Source organism: Puma concolor, chromosome D3, assembly GCF_028749965.1.
Source record: "Puma concolor isolate L17-30 chromosome D3, mPumCon1.1.hap2, whole genome shotgun sequence".
In the NCBI taxonomy this organism is placed as follows: Eukaryota; Metazoa; Chordata; class Mammalia; order Carnivora; family Felidae; genus Puma; species Puma concolor.
Genome location: NC_141678.1, coordinates 17,142,186 through 17,163,445, shown reverse-complemented (window position 1 = coordinate 17,163,445; position 21,260 = coordinate 17,142,186). Strand labels below are relative to the sequence as shown.

General features: G+C 47.4%; 1 protein-coding gene and 1 long non-coding RNA gene across 2 annotated transcripts; one reads left to right on the top strand and one right to left on the bottom strand.

Annotated features, from left to right (window-relative positions):
* The first annotated feature begins 2,125 nt into the window (after window positions 1-2,125).
* Window positions 2,126-20,463, top strand: OASL (2'-5'-oligoadenylate synthetase like). The gene is made up of 6 exons (XM_025933374.2): window positions 2,126-2,351; window positions 6,144-6,426; window positions 7,590-7,765; window positions 14,895-15,136; window positions 18,259-18,406; window positions 19,438-20,463. Exons 1-6 carry the CDS (start codon window positions 2,154-2,156, stop codon window positions 19,936-19,938), a joined length of 1,548 nt encoding a protein of 515 aa, XP_025789159.2. The 5' UTR covers window positions 2,126-2,153; the 3' UTR covers window positions 19,939-20,463.
* On the bottom strand, window positions 15,204-18,327 carry LOC147575346 (uncharacterized). Its single transcript, XR_015242302.1, has 2 exons — window positions 18,046-18,327; window positions 15,204-15,476 (listed from the first exon to the last, which is right to left on the bottom strand). It is a non-coding gene; the product is annotated as an uncharacterized LOC147575346 (long non-coding RNA).
* Window positions 20,464-21,260: the final 797 nt, after the last annotated feature.

The window sequence follows — 21,260 nt, the reverse complement described above, 5'->3', positions numbered from 1 at the left end:
GACACCAAGATTCTCTACCACCATGATGTCATTGGATCCCTATCCCCTGCCCCCCAACCCCGGAAGTTAGATGGAGGAGTAGGATTAACACCTTCTCTCCCGTTTTACAGGTGAGAATACTGAGGGTTAGAGGCATTCCACAAAACGCCCTTCCCAGTCTTTCCTGACTCAGTTAAGGATAATTCCATCCTTCCAGTTGTTAAACCCAAAGCTTCCAAGTGGTCCTTGAGTCCAGTCTTTGTCTCACATCATATTCTATCCATTAGCAAGACTTGTTTATATTCAAAATACACGCAGGGAAATGATGTCATGTCTAGGATTCACATTTAAATAACACAGGAGAGGGGTGCCTGGGCAGCTCAGACAGTTAAGCGTCTGACTTCAGCTCAGGTCAGAATCTCGAGGTTTCGTGAGTTGGAGCCCCGCATCCGACTCTGTGACCACAGCATGGAGCCTGCTTGGGATTCTCTCTCTCTCCCTCTCTCTGTGTCCCAACCCCATTTGCGCTGTCTCTGCCTCTCTCAGAATAAATAAATAAACTTTAAAAAAAAAAGTCAGACCATGTCACTCCTCTGCTTGAAACTCTCCAGTGGCTCCCCATTTCATTCAGAGTAAAAGTCAGGCCCAGTGGTCTTGAAGATCCCATAGCATTTACTCCCCACCCTTTGCCACTTAAACCTCATCCCCTCCCACTCTCCCCCTTTGGTCATTCCCTTCCAGTCATGCTGTTATTCCTCAAACCCACCAGGCACATTGATACCACAGGACCTTTGCACCTGCTGCTCCTTCTGCCACGAATGAGCCTCTTCCCTCTAGCATATATGTGGCTCACTCTTCGCCTCCTTCGTGTCTTTGCTCAAATATCTCCTTTTCAGGCCTTTCCAACCACGTCATTTAAGATTGAACATCTAAACAGTCATACACGCACACACACCGGGTACCTCTTAACCTCTTGCTTTGCTCTGTTTTTCTCCTTAGCATTTCTCACCATCTTATTTACTATAAAATTTGACATAGTTATCCTGTTTATTCTCTGTCCCCACCATCAGAATGCAAGCCCTCTGCAGGCAGGGATTTTTGTCTCTTCACTGCTGTATCCCCAGCACCTGCCTGGCACGTAGTAGCTAATCAATATTTGTTGAATAAACGAATGAATGGCCAAGATTCGACTCCTGCCCAACTGTCCAGCCCCATCCCTCTCCTCTCCCCCCCCCCCTTTACCTTCTGTGCCAACACATAGTTGACAGCTGAGTCCCTGGCACACACCGGGATCATTCGGACTTTTACTTTGTTCTTGGAACGCCCTCTCCCTTCTGGCCGCCTCCCCGGTCTATTTTAAGGCTCACACTGGACTCTCAGAGTCTCTTGTCCAGCTCCCCTACTGCTCTGGGAGCCCCTGGGACAGGAACTACATCTCATTGTCTTTTTAACACAGCATCTGGCACCTAGCAGGCATTCAATAGGTGTTTAGTGACTGAATCATAATATTTGCATTTACCGGGTGCTTTCTGTGCTCAATGCTCAGTGCTTCATCTGCACAACCTCCTAGGGGGTGGGTTAGCATTATTTTTTACAGATGAATTATGCGAGGGTCACAGAAGTTAAGAGTGTGGCGGGCAGTCTATTCTGCCGGACTCTGGGGTTCCCCTGGCTCACCCTGACCGACCACCAACCGACCGTGAGCAAGTCCCTTGTCTTTCTGAGCCTCATTTTTGTGTGACAAGAGGGGGTGGCCGGGCCGATGGATGCCATCCCACTCTGACCTACTGGGAGAGTTGCCTCCTCTGGGGCCAAACCCAAGCCAATTTCAGTTTCCAAACGTCATGAAAGGGAAACTCTAGAAACTCTAAAAGCTGAGAATCGAAACCAACAGCAAAAAGGTGGACTGGAAGCCAAGCATTTTAAGGTGGCCCCAGATCTCCCAGCTTGGCTCGCTGTCCCTCAGTGTCCTCGCTGCGGCCAGGGGTCTCCAAGAAGAGGAACCCAGGTCAGCCCAGACACCCCTGGTTCCGTCTCCTCTCTGGTCCCTTTATCCCACAGGACGCTGGCAGTCAGCCGAGGGGGAGCCCCCTTAAAGAAGTGGGTGTGTGCAGGGAGCTGGGTAGGTGCGTGGCTATAAATCTGTGCCCCAGTGGTACTCTCCTCATTCAGAGATGGCGCTGACCCCAGAGCTCTATGACACCCCTGCCTCCCGGCTGGACTCCTTCGTGACTCAGTGGCTGCAGCCCAGCCGGGACTGGAAAGAAGAGGTCCTGGAGGCCGTGCGGACGGTGCAAAAATTCCTGCGGGAAGAGCACTTTGAGGGGGAGCATGGGCTGGACCAGGAAGCGCGGGTGCTGAAGGTGGTCAAGGTGAGATTGGTCCCTCCCATCCACAGGCCAGGGCCCGGCAAAGGCAGCATGAGGGTCCTCGTGTCAGAGGATGCTTGGGGACGTCTTGCCTCGTTATCCTCAGCCCATGCTGCTGACATGTCAGGACACCCCAGCTAGCTGCGTGCACCCTGTAGTACGTACGTACTGTCTGCCTTGAGCCGAACAAGCCTGATAAGGAAACTAGTGATTGTAGTTCACTAGCCCAAACCTTTAACATACCCTGTCTCTAATCCATGCACCCTGTGAGGTATGCACTGTCCTTTGCCCATTTTCCAGATGAGCACAATGAAGGCCTTAAGGTTCCTAGTGACCAAATGCAATGCGAGGTCTCTGATTGGATCCAGGTGTGAAGTAGACCATCTGGAAAATAACAGTGTGGGGACAATTAAGGACATTTTAATACAGCCTGGATATTAGGTAATCTAAGGCAGCCATTGTTGACTTTATTAGGTGTTAACAGTTTGGCGGTTATGGGAGGAAATGTGCTCCCTAAAGTATTCAAGGAAAAAGTATCTGTAATCTGCTTTAAAGTGTTTTTGATGATGCAAATGTGGCGAGAAGTGTAAACCTGTTGAATCTCACTGGCTGGATCTATGAGTGCTTGTTGTGTTCTCTCTCTATTCTTCTACGTTTTAAGTTTTAGATGAAAAAAGTTTTCGGGGCGCCTGGGTGGCGCAGTCGGTTAAGCGTCCGACTTCAGCCAGGTCACGATCTCGCGGTTCATGAGTTCGAGCCCCGCGTCAGGCTCTGGGCTGATGGCTCAGAGCCTGGAGCCTGTTTCCGATTCTGTGTCTCCCTCTCTCTCTGCCCCTCCCCCGTTCATGCTCTGTCTCTCTCTGTCCCAAAAATAAATAAACGTTGAAAAAAAAAAATTTAAAAAAAAAAAAAAAAAAAGAAAAAAGTTTTCTTAGATGAACATAAGGGAAGGGAAACAAAAATAATGTAAAACCAGTGAGGGGGACAAAACAGAAAAGACTCATAAATATGGAGAACAGACTGAGGGTTACGGGGGGGTTGTGGGGGGGGGGATGGGCTAAATGGGTAAAGGGCACTAAGGAATCTACTCCTGAAATCATTGTTGCACTATATGCTAACTAATTTGGATGTAAATTAAAAAAAAAAAATTAAATGAAGCCTTCAAAAGAAAGAAAATAACCTTAAAAAAAAAAAGTTTTCTTTAACGGAAGCTCAGAGAGGCGAGGTGACTTACCCAAGGTCACACAGCTAGTGGTGGGGCCGGGATTTGAACCAGGATCTATCTGATTCCACAGCCGGGGCTCCAGGCTGCCCTCACTGAGATGTCCCCCCAAGCCCTTCCTTCAGCTGCTTCTTGATCTGGCTAGAGTCAAAATTCAAGAAGGTCAAAGCGAGAAAGGCCCTGGAGAATCAGACAGTCTCAGCCACACCTTTGTTTAAAAATGAAGGAAACCGAAGCACAGAGAGGGTGATAGATGTCCCAAGTTCACACAGAGAGCTAGTGGCAAAAGCAAGACTAGAATTAGGGCACCTGACTTCCAGCCCAGTGCTCTAGTTCTGTCTCCAGGGGCAGCCACCTCAGGGAAGGATTTAGAAATCTCAGGTCCCTAGCTCTTCCTTAAACCCACCCCTAGCGCCTAGAGCCTGAGGCCGTATGATTTCCACAGACAAGGGTTTGACTCTTGGCATGTTTTCTTTACCAGCTGCGTGATCTTAACTCCTCTTCTCTCTCAAGCTTCTGTCTCCTCATCACCATTTCCTCCTTGTCCAGCAAAAGCTAAAAGCTAAAAGATTAGCACCTGGGGGCGCCTGGGTGGCTCAGTCGGTTAAGCATCCGACTTCAGCTCAGGTCATGATCTTACGGTTCATGGGTTCAAGCCCCGCGTTGGGTTCCGTGCTGACAGCTCAGAGCCTGGAGCCTGCTTCGGATTCTGTGTCTCCCCCTCTCTCTGCCCCTCCCCCACTCGTGCCCTGTCTCTCAAAAATAAACAAACCTTAAAAAAAGAAATTAGCACCTGGTACATGCTCAAAAACAAAAGCGTTGTTATAAATTCTTGCTCTGAGTCAGGCAGAGCCTCCCAGCCTACCCCACCCCTAACAATCCAGAGAATGGAGTAGATGAAATGGGGCAGGTCCGGAGACTATAGGATGCTACAAAGAGGATGAGTTTTGATGGCAGGAAGTGGTATTTACCCAGCCCTCAAACTCTGCCTGAAGACTGTAGCCCTTGCCTTCTCTCTGAAACCACAAAATAAAAGAGATAGCCCAAAAGCAATGGTCAATGAGAAATATTGCTTTATTCAGACTCTAAACCCTCTTCCCGCCCCCCCCCCCCACCAACTCCCAAAAACCTGATTTACTGGGCTTGTCCTTGAACGAGTTGGGTTTAAACAGATTCGGGCTGAAGCAAGTCATGAAGATTATTCTAGAATATTCTTTCTTCTCTGCCTGGGTCTTACCACTGAAAATGGCAGGAAGCCTATAGCTTTCAGGGGGATGAGCCCTTCATTCACACACAGGGTTCCATCCCCAGCCCTGCCAAATGGGGCAGAAATGCTGGGTCTCAGTGAAGGAAGAGAATGCAAAAGGGCGGGGAAGAAAAGATGGCAGTCTTCTCCTCAGAACCAGGGCCTGCCTCAGAGACTTGGGTCACAGGAAAGAAAGGGAGAAGAACCACCCTTGTCTTCTGCCCCTTTATCTGACTGACTATGACTCCCGGCTCGGAGTCCAAGGCAAGTTGATTAATCCTCACTGCCTCAGTTTTCTTATCTGTGCACTGGGGACAATCATACCTGTACCCACCTCAATCAGTGGGTGTTAGGATTAAAAGATACTGTATGTGTAAAGGGCCTTCAGTGATCTAGTGAGTGTTCACCCCGTGACAGCTGGATTATAATCAACCCTTGGTGACTCCACCCCCCAGAAGCGGTAGCCAACTTGAGGTCTGGGGCATCACTAGCAAATCTACCGCCCAACCTGAGGCCGGAGAGTTGTGGGGCTTTGTATAACAGAGGCAGGAGGGGCGGGAGAGCAGGTCTAGACTCTCAGAACATCGAATAGACCACTTCCAACTTGTCCAGCTCAGGCCCCTTCCATCCAGATGGGGAAACAGAATCCCAGGCAGAGGAGGGATGATCTCAGTCCACTAGACAAAGAAGAGCGTGAGAAATATATTGCTGACCTCCTGCATTCCGGGCACGTGGTAAGCCCTTGCCATGCCTTATGTATCATCCACTCCTCCCAGTGACTCAAGTGCCATTACTCTTCTCATTTCACAGATGAGAAATGAGGGTTCACGATGATCACACAGCTGAGAAACAAGGGCAAGAATCGGGGTCAAAGTCAGGCTGCCCCATCCCGCAGGCTGCCCTACGGTTCTTATCCACCAGGCAATCCTGCGCCCCGCTTTTTACTGTCATGAAATTACTCAGACACCCAGAAGGCTCAGAATGCGCTGTACAGAAGGCGCCACTAGGTTTCTTGGAGGAGGCGTCACTCCACAGGTTGAGAATACCCCGTCTCAGAAGCAACACGTTGTCATTAACAAGAAGTGTGGGCTCTGGGGTCCGGCTGCCTGGGTTCAGACCCAGACCCTTCTGTGCACTGTGTGACCCTGGGTGAGTGAGTTAGTCTCTTGAAAGTTCAGTTTTCTCACCTGGAAAGAGGGGGACGGTGGTACCCCCACCCGTACCTCTGGGCTGCGGTGGACATTACGTGGGATAATTCCTATAAGGAGCCTCAGGGACTGCCTGGCAGGGGCAGTGGCTCAGGGTGACGGGGCTCTGTGTTCCGCAGGTAGGCTCCTTTGGGAACGGCACGGTGCTCAGGAGAACCTCGGAGGTGGAACTGGTGGTGTTCCTGAGCTGTTTCCACAGCTTCCGGGAGGAGGCCAGGTACCACCAAGCCGTTCTGAGTCTGATGTGGAAAAAGCTGTGGTGTTGCCGGGACCTACTGGCCCTTGGGCTCGAGAACGTGGAAATAGTCCAAGGAGTCCCCGACGCCCTCGTCTTTACCATCCAGACCAGGAAGACCGCAGAGCTCGTCACTGTCACCGTCGTGCCTGCCTACAGGGCCCTGGGTAAGGGGAGGGGAAGCCGATCTGATTCACACACTTGCCCTCCCCGGGAGACCCGAGTTCCCTCACCTCCCGTTCATGACCACATGCAGACACCTGCATTCATCCATTCAACCCATGTTCTGAGCTGGGGGCTCAGCGACCACAGGGCCCAGGACTGGCCCAACTTGGGCCACTGTGTCACCCAACTCGGGAAACGCTTACTAAATAATCATGTGGATAAATATATGATTGCAAGAGGAGACGAGACCCACAGAGGGGAATGTGTTAGAAGCATAATCTGGGGTGCTTCTGTAGCATTTATCACAGGTGTAGTGTTTGTGCTTTTCCAGAAGCAGACCCTGAGACAAGGGTTTGAGGACAAGCAGTCCCAGGAGATGCTGATAGGGAAGTACGGGAGAGGGACAGGGGAGGAAAGAAGCATCGTAAGGTCACCATTATGAACCACAGGGCTTTGTGCTCCTGGAGAACTCTAAGTCACCATGTACAGTACCCCTCAACTGAATCCCAAGTGGGATGTTGGCGTTTATTCCCCAACTTCGCAGTCACCCTTGGCTGACGGCTGCTTCCCAGGACCATTAACTCCCCAGCACTTCTGGTTTGTCCTCAGGCAAAGAGTCCTCGATGTTTGAAGTAAACAGTATCAGCTACAACCTCAGATGATCATGTTTCCTCTTGTGCCAGCTCCTGTTAACTAGAGTGGTTGCCAGGAGTTGCTTTGTAGAGAAGGTGTCAGAAGTGGGATCCTACGTGAGCAAGAAAGAGAGTGCCCAGATGCATTAGTGATGCATGCCACGAAAGCACAGTGTTCAGCAGCACAGTCTTGAGGAGCCCAGCTTTCTTATCTGGAACTGGTTCTCTGCTTCTGGGGTCAGGAGTTTGGAATAAACCCCCGAGAAAGGAATCCAAAGCAGACATTAAGGAAACCTGGGGTATTGGGACGTGGAGAGAAGACCGCAGTCTTCTGAGACCCGAAGAATGGAAAGCCCACTTTTGGTTCTCCAGAAGTACAATCAAGCAAGGCAAACCTTGATTCCCTTAGACTGTGAGGTCTCAGGTTTCCCTGGAGAGACACCCCAATGCATGAGCAGGCTAGCTCCATAGACCTCTTATCAACCTGGGGCTTCCTAAATCCCCACTCTCTACCTCTGCCTCCTCCCACTCAGGGCCTTCTGTTTCCAACTCTCAGCCACCTCCTGAGGTCTATGTGAGTCTGATTGAGGCCCACGGTTACCCTGGAAACTTCTCCCCATCCTTCAGCGAGCTGCAGAGGAACTTTGTGAAACATCGGCCAACCAAGCTGAAAAGCCTCCTGCGGCTGGTAAAACACTGGTACCTGCAGGTGAGGGGGCTGCCAGGATGGGGGCAGAAGGGGTCGCTGGCAGAAGCAGCGGCGGGGGGGGGGGGGGGGGGGGGAGGGGGGAGGGCGGGGCTGATTTGTCATTCCAGGAAACTGGGGGAGGGGGAAGAAACTGCTAATCTTTTAAACTGTAAAGTGAAACAGTGGAGAAAGGTGGGAAAGGAGGAGGAGGAGAAAGAGGAACAGAGAAGGAAGGAGGAAAATAAGGAACACACAGTATTTCAGTAAACAAATGTTTGTAACACCCCAGTTATGGTCTATGTTGGCTAATGTCAACTTCACTGAGTTCTGTGGACATTAGTTAATCTCAGCTGGTTAAGGACTAACCAGAGGAAAGTTTTGTTTAATTGCACCCACACCAATTTCCCCCCACAAATGGTCGGGTTCCTATCACAACCACTATTGACTAAATATATCCACTAATAGCTACTTTTTAGATTTCACATGTGATAGTTTGAAAGGTACCAAGAATATTCCAAAATATCCAAATGAACAAGTCGTCTAAAATTACAAAAGGAAAATTCAGAAACCAACTCAAAAATGGAAAAGGGCAGGGTGGGGGGGAGCTGCTTTCTTACTTAAAAAAATGGTAAGGAAAAAAATTTTAATAAATAAATAAATGGTCAGAAAGTCATATTTTAGAAAAATTTGTTCATTTTTAAAAAGGAAGTTGTTTTTTTTTTTAAGAAAAAAGTATTTTTTTAAAAATCAAGGGGCTCCTGGGTGGCTCAGTTGATTGAGCATCTGAGTTTGGCTCAGGACATGATCTCACAGTTCGTGGGTTCGAGGCCCGGGTCGGGCTCTGTACTGACAGCTCAGAGCCTGGAGCCTGTTTCAAATTCTGTATCTCCCTCTCTCTCTCTGTCTCTCGCCCACTCACACTGTGTGTGTGTGTGTGTGTGTGTGTGTGTGTGTGTCTGTCTCTCTCAAAAATAAATAAACATTAAGAACTTAAAAACTTTCCAAGGTTAGTAAGTTTGCAGTTACTTGGTGGAAAAATAGCCATTTTCTTACATGATTATCACATCAACCAAGGTTGTGATGTATCTTCACACACCAGCATCGCCAAAGCCAAGACTAAAATTGGTTTTGTTGGTGAGTCGATTACTTAACAGGAAACAATGCAAGGTTTTGTGGACTTGAAGAATTTGAATCCAAAAGAATGATTCATTTGCTTGCTTTGTTTGCTTGAGCGCTGAATGTTTTCTTCCTGCATATGATATACACATTTTTTTTTTGTAATATCCAAGGGACAACATATCAGCTTTACTTCTACAATCCTCCCTTCTGTTTTTGTTCAAGCCTTCTCCCTTAAAACAGGGATTTGATCACGTGTGGTTTCTTAAAACAGTTTTTGGTTCAGTGTTACTGATTTGATGATATCTTTGGTTCAACTAGTTTTGTTTAGCTGAGTGTTGCAAGATGTGTTGGTCAATATAGAAGGACATAAAGAGCTCATGCCATTTGGTAAACACAACTAGAGTCTCATTGTGGTTAAAAGATTGAAGTTTGTTTGTTTGTTTGTTTGTTTGTTTGTTTGGAGGCTTTGTAAAGTCCCAGGAGTTGTCATGTGCTTTCATGGCTCAGAAGTATTTCATTCTTCTTTTCAGTCCATCAACTAGGGGGTCGGAAACCAGGGAGCACGCAACTTAGCTCCTCGGGGGGTTCATCTTTCAAATTGACTGTAAGGTTATCACCGATCTTAGAGACGTCTAAGTGTGTTCATGCTCGTAGCCTGTCCCCAAAGTGTTATTTTTGCCATCTATATAATGCTGGCCTTCTATCAGCCTTACAACAGTATCAGATCAGTTTCTGGAAGGGATTTTTTTTTTTTTTTAATTTTTTTTTTCAACGTTTATTTATTTTTGGGACAGAGAGAGACAGAGCATGAACGGGCGAGGGGCAGAGAGAGAGAGGGAGACACAGAATCAGAAACAGGCTCCAGGCTCTGAGCCATCAGCCCAGAGCCCGATGCGGGGCTCGAACTCACGGACCGCGAGATCGTGACCTGGCTGAAGTCGGACACTTAACCGACTGCGCCACCCAGGCGCCCCCCTGGAAGGGATTTTATAAGCATCATTTCCATGTGTGAAGAGGAGGGGGTTATTCTTGCTTTTTTGTTGTTGTTGTTTTTGTTTTTCTTTTACGGACAAAATGATGTTTGTTTCTTATATTTGGAAGTATTTAATTCAGTAGAGTTCTGGGAACAAGATGGGACTTTTCCCAGTGTTTTAGTTGTGCTTTTCACACAAGGTTTTTTGTTCATTTGGGTTTTTTTTTTTTTTTGTTTTTTTATTTTGTTTTGTTTTGTTTTGCCATTTTAAGTATACAGTTCAGCAGCATTAATTACATTGACAATGCTGTGTAAACCTCACCACTGTCTGTTCCCAGATCATTGTCATCCTCACAGGCAGAAACTCTGCACCCAGTAAACAGTAACTCCCCATCCTCCTCCTCCCCAGGCATTGGCAACCACCATTCGACTTTCTGTCTCTATGAATTGGCCTATTCTCTGGGTCCCTCATTTAAATGGAATTATACATTACCTGTCTTTCTGGTCTGTTTTATTTTGTCCTTGATTCTTTTGAGGGAGAGGGGGCAGAGAGAGAGAGGGGAGAGAGAGAGCATCTTAAGCAGGCTGCATGCCCAGCACAGAGCCCAACGTAGGCTGGATCTCACCACCATGAGATCATGACCTGAGCTGAAAATCAAGAGTCAAACACTTAACTGACCAAGCCACCCAGGTGCCCCTGTCCTTGATTCTTTTTCTTAATTTTAATTTAATTTTATTTATTTGTGTGAAAGAGAGAGAGCTGGGGAAGGGGCTGAGAGAGAGAGAGAGAGAGAGAGAGAAAGAGAATCTTAAGCAGGCTCTATGCCCAGCACAGAGCCTGATGTGAGGCTCGATCCCATGACCCTGGGATCATGACCTGAGCCAAAATCAGAGTTGGGCTCTCAACTACCTGAGCCACCCAGGCACCCCTGTCTTTGATTCTTAATAGTGGAATTTTCACACCTAATGACATGAGATTTCTTGCATGAAAACAATTTTATTTATAAACTTGATTTATTATTGGTTATCGGTTAATCGACACATTGCCTTATTGAAAACCTATCCTCGTAGGAAGAAGGATAAATTTGTATTGAACTTATGTAAATGCTACGTATTCATGAAAAAGAAGTTAATAAAATCACTCTGTAAATGTTTAACCATCATTCTGAATAGTTTTGTAAACAGGGCCAATTTATATATGCTATGCTTTTACAGCATCATTATCTTTGTTTTTCTGAGGATTTGTTAGATTATGATCGATGATAGGAATTTTTTTTTTTAAAAATTTTTTTTTTCAACGTTTTTTATTTATTTTTGGGACAGAGAGAGACAGAGCATGAACGGGGGAGGGGCAGAGAGAGAGGGAGACGCAGAATCGGAAACAGGCTCCAGGCTCCGAGCCATCAGCCCAGAGCCTGACGCGGGGCTCGAACTCACGGACCGCGAGATCGTGACCTGGCTGAAGTCGGACGCCCAACCGGCTGCGCCACCCAGGCGCCCCGATGGTAGGAATTTTTATAGGCATTTTTTATCCTGAGGTGTTGGAATAATATGTCATTTAAAGAACGTTTAAACTTAGCTTGCCCAAGTATAGCCATAGATTGAGGATAGAAATTAGATTAAGAAGAAAGAATGGGTCTTTTTTTTTTTTTTGGTCACATATCCACCAAAAATAGAACATTAATCTGGGTAATTAATTCTCATTTTGTTGATCTTTGGTTAAGCAATCTGCTTTTATGAAGTCATCCGCTTCTGGAATAAAAGAATCTGGTGAACTTCTGCCTCAGTCCCCTTTTGGGAATATGAATTTATTCCCAATTATGCTCCATAAATTTCCAATCTCTGAGTGGGAAGAAAGAAATCTACCTACCAATAGATTATATTGTAATCAGATCATTCTTTTGTAAAATGTTTTCTTCTTTTACATACAAAAACAAAAAGAACTACCACTTTTGGTTTTACTACTTTAATTATGGTCAAAAATAAACACAGGGTGAAATCCAGCCATCAGTCAGCTCCTCATCTCATAGGGCTGTTTTCCACGAGTCACGTATACACGTGCACACACATGCACACACATTCACACATGCAGACAACTTTTTGAGTAATTTAAAAACCCATAAGACAACAACAGTGAGCCTCCTGGGAGATACCAGAATCCTCAAGAAAAAAAAAACAGACCAAAAGAGAAACAGAGAAAGACGCAAAATACAAGCAAATTCCCATCAACTGCCACCCAGCAGAGAATAAAATCCTATCATCTGTCTCCCCATAGAGACCAAATGGTCAAACCATAAAACTAGATGCACAGGTCATTGTCACCAAAAGGGACATAAACGGCCCTGTACAAATAAGTAAGAACACGAACCAGAATCGGATTTGGCCAAGAACCAGACTTAATTAGGATCAGACGTACAAACAGTCGGATTGGGGAAGGTGGAAAGAAACATCAGCAAGGGTAAAGCTGTTGCCACACAAGGTCCACCCTGGGAGCTGGAAGAGGGGCGTGTCCAAATGTCAAAGCCCATGGGGTACATTTCTCAGGCAACACAGTTCAGGTCGTTTGGGAAATGAATCCTCCTGGACAGTCTCAGTGAGACAGACCTCCTGCTGCAGAAAGAAACTAACAGACAAAAGTCACTTATTAAATGAGAACTTGCAGGCTAGTTTGCCAGGGAATCAGACTGCAGAAGAAAAGGCTTAAGCCAGTGGAAAATATAATAGGTGTTTAAAGAAACAACAATTATCAAGACTAGGTTTAGAGTTTGTCTGGTCATGGAAAAATGGCAATTTTCTCACATTTATCATATCTAGAAAAGTCATGACATATCTCAGACGGCGCCATTGCAAGAGTCAGAAACATTCTGAACACGGAGAAAGCAAAGTATCTCTGAAGATCAGCTCTGGAAGGGAACACAGATGTTTTCTTCTGGGTTTTTTTCTTTTGTTTTGTTTTGTTGTTTTTCTTTGTACCATTAAATAGTCTGTTGAAGCTCCTAAGAGAATGAAGGGGCTCATGTTCCCTAAGGCTTACATCTTACAGTTACAGGCATTCTGCATTATATTTATCATCTAAATTTTAAGAATCCCACTAGTAGGGGCACCTGGATGGATCAGGTGATTAAGCATCAGACTCCAGCTCAGGCCATGATCTCTCAGTCCATGGGCTTGAGCCCCACGTCCAGCTCTGCTCTGTCAATGTGGAGCCTGCTTGGGATTCTCCCTCTCCCTCTTTCTCTGCCCCTCCCCAGCTCTCTCTCTCTCAAAATAAATAAATAAATAAGCTTTTAAAAAAAGAATCCCACTAGTAAAATCTCCCTAATACTGGAGAAAATAAATTGTATTGCTATGAGTTTGAATTCTTAACAAAATTACATTAGTCTTGAGTTTTAAGTGTGAATTCAAAAAATGTTATGAAAACAAATTCATTAATTTGTAAATAAATTTTAATTCAATGAAAAAATGCTTCTAAAAGTTGAGAATAAAGTTGTTATCCTTTAGATGACCTGTTTTTGTTTGTTTCAAGGTCGAAGTAGGGTTTTTTTCCCCCTTTGACTATGGGGTGTTAGTGGCCACAGGGCAAGATGTCAATTTCACATCCACGAACCAAATAGCTGGATGTTTGACAGAAATTTTCATTTTCTAACTGAATACTAGAAAAACTGTTTAGACAAGAAGTGACTGGTATGCTTTCTTTTTAAGAAAAGATGCTTTTCTTTAAGATGCTTAAGTTAAGATGCTTTCTTTTGCAAGTAAGAGAAAAACCAACTCAGACTGACTTAAACACCAAGGAGAATTATCAGCTCATGTGTGAAAACCTGTAACAGTGGGGATGGGGTTTCAGGCACTGTTGCGGGGGCGGGGGGGGGGGGGGGTCTCCAGGTCTGTTTTCTCTAGAATTGCCTCAAGTTCTCTCTTTCTGTCTCTGTCTCTGTCTCTCTCTCCCAACTCAGATTTCAGGCTGATTTAACCTCAGGATGGCAAAATGGCCACAGCTATTTCTGCCCTCACATCCACACATGGGAGAAGATTTCTGTCCTTTCAGCCCCCCTGGGCTTCACTCGCATTGCCAGCTCACATCACAAGCTTCTCTTGAACCAATCACTCAGCAAGGGGAATAGGTTTATGCTGATGACCCTGTCCAGTCAGGACCCACCCTGGAGTTGAGGGGGATGCTAATCCCATCCTCCAACCAGTATCGCCACTATACAGTGGAGAAGAAAGAGATGCCTGCTAGAGCATTCTGTGTTCCCCACAGAATCTCAGCTATTGACAAATTCTATAGGTACCTCCCACCCCTCCCTTTTTTTTTTTTTTTCTATCAGCTAAGAAGACTTTTCTTTGAAGGAAAACTTTCAGAAGCCCAGTACACTAAGAGAGATAGAAATGTAGCTGCTTAGGCTGGGATCTAGCAGCAGAGTCCCACCCCTCACTCCGTGGGACATCTCTCTGTAAGTCCACACCAGGGGTTATGTCAAACCTAGTTTGAGGGATGCAACTCTTGATCTCAGGGTTGTGGGTTCAAGCCCCACGTGTAGGGTGTAGAGATTGCTTAAAAATAAAATCTTCTAAAGGGTGCCTGGGTGGCTCAGTTCGTTAAAGTGACTTGATTTAGTCTCAGGTCATGATCTCAGGGTTCGCGAGCCCCACATCAGGCTCAGGGCTGACAGCACAAAGCCTACTTGGGATTCTGTGTGTGTGTGTGTGTGTGTGTGTGTGTGTGTGTGTGTGTGTGTCTTTCTCTTTCTCTCTCTCTCTCTCTGCCCCTCCCCCTGCTCTGTCTCTGTCTTTGAAAATAAATATTTTAAAAATTCTTTAAATGAAACCTTAAAAAAAAAAAGCATACTTTGAAACCCACTGGGCCAACTGAGCGAGCCCCTTAAGTCTAAAACCGGGAAAATCATGCAGGGCCCGAAAGGGAAAGTGACTGGCCAGGATCACACAGCCGGTAGGTGGCAGAGCTGACACAGGAAGTTGGGTTTTCCAGTTTGTGGTCCATCCAGAGCGGATCCTGACACACAATCTTGGGGTCTCTCTCTCCCGGGTCTCTTTCTACAGTACGTGAAAGCCAAGTGCCCAAGGGCGGCGCTGCCCCCTGTCTATGCCCTTGAGCTGCTGACTATCTACGCCTGGGAAGTAGGTGCCCAGGAGGACGAGAGCTTCAGGCTGGACGAGGGCTTTGCCACTGTGATGGAGCTGCTCCAGGAGTATGAGTTCCTCTGCATCTACTGGACCAAGTACTACACATTCCAGAACCCACTCATCAAGGGCTTTGTCAGAAAACAGTTCAAAAGAGACAGGTACTGGGCCCCTGCTTGCTCGCCACATCCCACGGAGACCGGAGAGAGAAGGGAGGCAAAAGCGGTGTCGCACTGATTGGCTGGGCTTTACCAAGTAGTAAAACTGAACCGGAATGTCACAGTGACTCGGGGCACACCTCCAGGTGGCCGTCTTTCGGAGTACCAACTGGGACGGCCGGAGTGATGGCAGAACAGGCGTTTAGAAAGTTTCTTCCCCTCTTGGACCGAGTTTTAGTTGAAAGGGGTCCCGCCGAAATTGTAATCCACGGAGGCATTGTGCTTCCAGAAAAATCTCAAGGAGAAGGATTGCAAGCAACAGTGGTGGCCGGTGGATGGGGATCTAAAGGAAAGGATGGAGAGATTCAACCAGTCAATGTGAAAGGTGGAGATAAAGTTCTTCTTCCAGAATATGGAGGCACCAAAGTAGTTCTAGATGACAAGGATTCTTTCTTTAAAAAAAAAAAAAAAAAAATTAAAAAATTTTTTTTTAATGTTTATTTATGTTTGAGAGACAGAGAGAGAGTGTGAGCGGGTGAGGGGCAGAGAGAGGGAGACACAGAATCTGAAGCAGGCTCCAGGCTCCGAGCTGTCAGCACAGAGCCCGACGTGGGGCTCGAACTCACGAACTGTGAGATCATGACCTGAGCGAAGTCGGATGCTTAACCAACTGAGCCACCCAGGCGCCCCTAAAAAATTTTTTTAATGTTCATTTATTTTGGAGAGAGCGAGAGAGAGACAGAGCATGAGTGAGAGAGGGGCAGAGAGGGAGGGAGACACAGAATCCGAAGCTGGCTCCAGGCTCTGAGCTGTCTGCACAGAGCCGGATGTGGGGCTTGAACTCATGAACCGTGAGATCATGACCTGAGCCGAAGTGGGATGTTCAACCCACTGAGCCACCCAGGTGCCTTGTCAAGGATTATCTCTTATTTAGAGATGGATTATCTCTTATTTAGAGACGGAAAGTATGTAGACTGAAACAAATCATTATTGAAATGGCGTGAAGTGAAGCTGCCTGTTCCAGTGAAGTTGCAAAATCTTTCATCGTGTAAATAATTTTCATGTCTCTCTTTTATAATAAATTAATGGTATCCAAACTAAAAAAAAAAAAAAAAAAAAAAAAGTTGGCCACCTTTCAAACTCGCAGGGGCCCGGAGGGGTTGAGGGGCGTTTCCCTGTCCCTCAAGGAACCTCACCCTGCTTTCCTCTCTGGCTTCCAAAAGCTCATTTCGGTGCGTTTCAGTGACAGCATGGAAAAATGGAAAGAATCACGGAGAGCCAGGTGTCATCTCAGTCCTGCCTTTTTGTCTCACCTCTGTGAGCCTCAGCTCCTCATCTGGAAAACAGGAGAAACTGGCACCCACCGTGCAGGCTGTTGTAAGGGTCAGAGTCTGAAGGGCCTACGGGGTGCAGCCTATGGTAGATGCCGGGGAAATGTTCATTATTGTAGCTCACGCCATTGGAGCACATGTAGCTCTAGGAAAAGCACCAGCGCCCGCCCCCAAGCCCTGGGCCATCAACCATTTCAGCGAAGGCTGGCTCAACCTGAAGCGTCAGCACTTGGGTCCCTTTGCCTGAGGGTTTTCAGCCTCCCCTAATGACTGGTGGAAGCTGGGGGATAAATACCCCAGCTCCCTCCTGTCTCAGATGGGAGGACTCTGTCTGGATCACGTGTGCTACACTGTTTCCCAGAGGCCCTGCAGTGGAACTGACCGCCGGTGACCCACATATCCTTCCCCACATGTGGTGCTTCCCCACATATCCTTCCAAATAAACCCCTAGCACTCAGATCCTGCTCTTGGCACCTACTTCTGGGGACGCCCAGCTGAAACAAGTCTTTACATTAGCTCTAGGTAGCTGCAAGCAATATTTATTGTTCCCTTATATGAGTATTGCGTCTTTTTATTTCTTTACAAGGAAGAAAACCCCAATCTCCTGATGAGAAGGGAATTTTTATTATAAGGATGCCCAGGAATGTGAGGTTAGAAAGCCACTGGGACCCAAGGCAAACCTGCAGACACCCTCTTTCTCTGTCTCTCTCGTGGTCCCCAGGCCCTCTTTCTTCCCATGACCTCTGCTGCTCTCCCCACACCTGCCCTGTTCCTCTCTTACTTCCGTTTGATGAGGAACCTGCATCATCCCTGGTCCAGTCCCCAGAGGGAACTAGTCTACCCATTGGGCACAGGCGCTATGTGTCAGGTCACCTGGTGGGTCACTTTGGGTCAGGTGATCTCACCCTCTAGGACAGCCTGGCACCTCCCCCTTTTTCAGGCAGGATTATTTCAGGGATGCAGGGATGTTGCATTCTGTCACGGATAAAGTCACAGCTCCCTCCTATGCCCAAAGCTCCTGGAGTATAAGGGCCAGGTCTTAATCATGGGCTTGGCATCCAACACATATGGCCACCCCACACCACTTAAGGAAGCGATTAGACCTCCTTCAAGCCAATATTCTTTAAAAATTCATTCACCATTTATACAGAAGAGAGACGTTTGGTGGCAGCCTAACCCCTGCTCTACTGAGGCAGAGCCCATGGGTGAGAACACCCATTTGCTGGCTGTGAGAACTCACAGAAAGAAGTCTGTGCCTCAGTTCCCTCCTCTGTGAAATGGGGACAACAGCAACAACAGCAACAACAATAGTCGCTGCCTTTCAGAATTGTTAGAAGGATTAAAATAGGTGAATTCACACAGGGTGTGGCCCAGCGCCTCAATAAATATCAGTAGTTGGTGGTGGTGGTGGTGTTTCTATCATCCAAAGCACTTCAGCAGCCCTAGCCTTCAACTTACTTATGGAGCCTCAGCAAAACAAAAGCTCTGCCCACCTGCCTAAGCGGGTACCTGTTATCGCTACCCATGCCCTTGGGGCATCTCAACACTCCACACACACCCCCCCAAACACCTTGCACGCACCTCTCCCCAAAAGGAACTCCTGGAAATATAATCATCCCCACTCGCTTCTTCTCCACCAATGTTCTTGGGTCCTCTCGGCCTGACAGCCCGCCCAGGGCTCCAGACACAGCACGTGCTCAGTGGTTGGAACAGATGATCGCTTGAGCAGGATTCTTTCTGGCTTGCTGGCCTCCAGACGGGAGAGAGTCTGGGAACCCTCTCCCTGTGTTGCAGGCCTGTCATCCTGGATCCAGCTGACCCCACTCACAATGTGGCAGAAGGGTACAGATGGGACATCGTCGCCCAGAGGGCCTCCCAGTGCCTGAAACAGAACTGTTGCTATGACGACAAGGAGAATCCAGTCCCCAGCTGGACCGTGAAGGTAATGGCTCCTCTCGGGGTTGTCAAGGGCTTGAAGCTTGGAAGCGGGTAACTGCGTAGCATATACTTCTGTGTCGATGGAGTCAGGAAGTTGGAAGCCTGGCTGGGGCACCCACCAGCTCTGTGAACTCGGGGACATTTTTTCAACCCTCTGAGCCTCAGCCTTTCTTACAAACTCGTGTTCTCCTTGTCTTTCTCTTTCCCACACCCCCCTGGAGAATCAGTCATGCTCGCGAGCATTCTTTGCATGAGCTGAGCCCAGGCGAGTCAGTTCAACAGCTCTCTTGTGCCAGCATTTGGGGTTGCTGTGGGGAGGGGCAATGGAACAACAGTAGTGCAGAAATAAGACTTAACCCCTACCCTCAAGGGATGAAGAAACTGAGGCTCAGGCAGGTTCAGTTAATTAACCAAGATCACACTGCAAAGGGGCAGCAGAGCCAGAGTTTGCACCAGGTCTTTGTGGGGCCCACCAGCCAACTGAGGCCCACAGATAGACTGAAAAATACATGCCTCTGGGTTTTTCCTGAATCTAAAAACCGTTGTGCAAAAACTTTTATCTTGTAAAATCAGAAGACTTGGGGATTCCGGGCTTATGTTCCTTCTTGAAAAGATCAGCTGGTGTCCAACCCTCCCCAGCACCTTCCAGGTGGTGTTCTTCAGCCACCAGGGACTCCCAGGCCCTCGAGCGTGGCCGCTGATGGTGGTTCAGAACAGACTTTGAAATCTGACCGACCTTGGGTCAAATACCCACGGTGCTCCTCACCACCTTTGTGATGGTCAGTAAGTTATTTAACCACGTTCGACCACAATTTCCTCATCTGTACAATGGGATAATAGGAACCAAGGTCGTAGGGCTGCCGTGACAATAAAATGCATTCAGAAGAGTGTGACAGGTGCCCAGCCCAGGGCCTGGAAGGTGGTTGGCACAACCCAAATGTTTACTGCTGTTGGAAACACGAGGAGGGGTAAAGGGAAATTTTGCATGTCAGAGGAGGGTGGAATTAACCCCTCTCCCTCTTCTCTCCCTTCCAGCGGGCACGAGACATCCAAGTGACCGTGGAACAGTGGGGTTACTCAGATCTGATCCTCAGGGTGAACCCTTATGAACCCATAAAGAAGGTTAAAGAGAAGATCTGGCAGAGCCGGGGCTGCGTAGGCCTACAGCATCTGTCCTTCCAGGAGCCTGGTGGCAAGCGACAGCCCCTCAATAGCCGGTGCTCCTTGGCCTATTACGGAGTCTTCTCCAACATCCGCATCTGTCTGGTGGAGACCATCTCCCCCGAGATCCAGGTCTTTGTGAATCATCCCAATGGTGGGAGCCACGCCTACGCCATTGACCCCAAAAGCTTCATCCTGGGCCTGAAGCAGCAGATTGAAGACAAGCAGGGGCTGCCCACAAGTCAGCAGCAGCTGGAGTTCCAAGGCCAAGTCCTGCAGGATTGGGTGTCTTTGTGGAGCTATGGTATCCGGGATAGTGATACCCTCATCCTCTCCGAGAAGAGAGCTGGAAAGTTTCCTTTTCTGCCCAACTAATCCGGGACTCAGCATTATCAACCACTTCCTCCAGCTCTCGCCTGGGGGAGGTCCCATGTCTTCACCAGCTTTGTAAATAGTGAGCATAGCTCCGCCAGGAGGGATGTGGGACACTTGCTATACGATGGACAATGGCCAGACCATACATGACAATAGAATTCTGACCCACAGCCTCTGCAGTCCCCTAGGCCAGGAAGCCAAACTATCACCTCTGTAGCAAGCACCCCCAAATCATCAGGACTTGGTTGATCACTGCCAGCTTCCCTAATTCGACCTCACTTCCAACTTAGAACCAACCAGAAAAATCCAGATAGGCTCCCTAACCAATCACAGAGGAGGCCCTGCTTCTAATTAGCTGCCTACTGCTTCCCCATGCCAACAGCTTCAATCAGCGTATACCTGAAGCCTTCCCTTTTTTTCCACTATAAAGTTTTCCCTGTCTTGGAATCTCTGCCAGTTTACGAGGGATGCTGGCTGACTCCCTTGCAATAGCAAGTTGGAAATAAATAACCTTTGTTTATTCTCCTTTGGGTGGTCGTCATCTCTTTCTACAGGTACTGATGCCGTCCTGGTGGTTCTTGCTTACTCACTGGAGCCTCCTAACTCTGGGAGGCGAGGACTGCAGGGAAACTGAGACAGACAGAGACAAAGCCCAGGACAGCGAGGACGATGAAGTGTAAAACGATCCCTTCAACTCCTGATGCACACACACAAACAGTACATAATGGTCCAAGGGCTTGAGGAAAAGAACAGTATCTTTATCATCAGAGGATATCATGTGATCAGGTTTCCTCCCATCAACCAGTAAAAAGTTTCCTTTTTACTCCTCCCCTTTGCCCTGGTTTCTGATGAACTACTCCCTTACTATAGAATATAAAATGTACTTTATAATTGGTTCTCAGCAGCCTCTGGGCAATTTACCAATAGTAACCTATTCCCGGTCCTCTTTTGCCTTAAGGGACAGAACAACTGCCTCCCTTCCATAGGGTAGACAGGCTAGTCCACCCCCGGCTTTTATTCTTGACCATGCCCCCAGTACCCACGTTGTAACGGGAAAATTCTTGTTTAAAAAAGAAAAAAGGAATGAATAAGTCACCTTCCTCTCTTTCATAATAGAAAAGCCCAAGGCCAAAGAGGTTTTGTTTTTGTTTTTAAGATTTTATTTTTCCTTTAAGTAATTTCTGCCCCAGGGTGGGGCTTGAACTTAGAATTCTGAGATCAAGTCACATGCTCTACCGACTGAACCAGCCAGGCCCCCCCACCACCCTGAGAGTTTATTTTAATACAATTTCTGACACGCAGCCTCAAAGGTAAAACATGAA

Excerpts from the sequence above, each read along its gene's own strand:
- OASL (XM_025933374.2), top strand. The coding sequence starts at position 2,154 with ATGGCGCTGACCCCAGAGCTCTATGACACCCCTGCCTCCCGGCTGGAC. Across the intron at positions 2,352-6,143 it reads GGGTGCTGAAGGTGGTCAAG|GTAGGCTCCTTTGGGAACGG; the intron begins GTGAGATTGGTC and ends TGTGTTCCGCAG. Across the intron at positions 18,407-19,437 it reads TCCCCAGCTGGACCGTGAAG|CGGGCACGAGACATCCAAGT; the intron begins GTAATGGCTCCT and ends TCTCCCTTCCAG.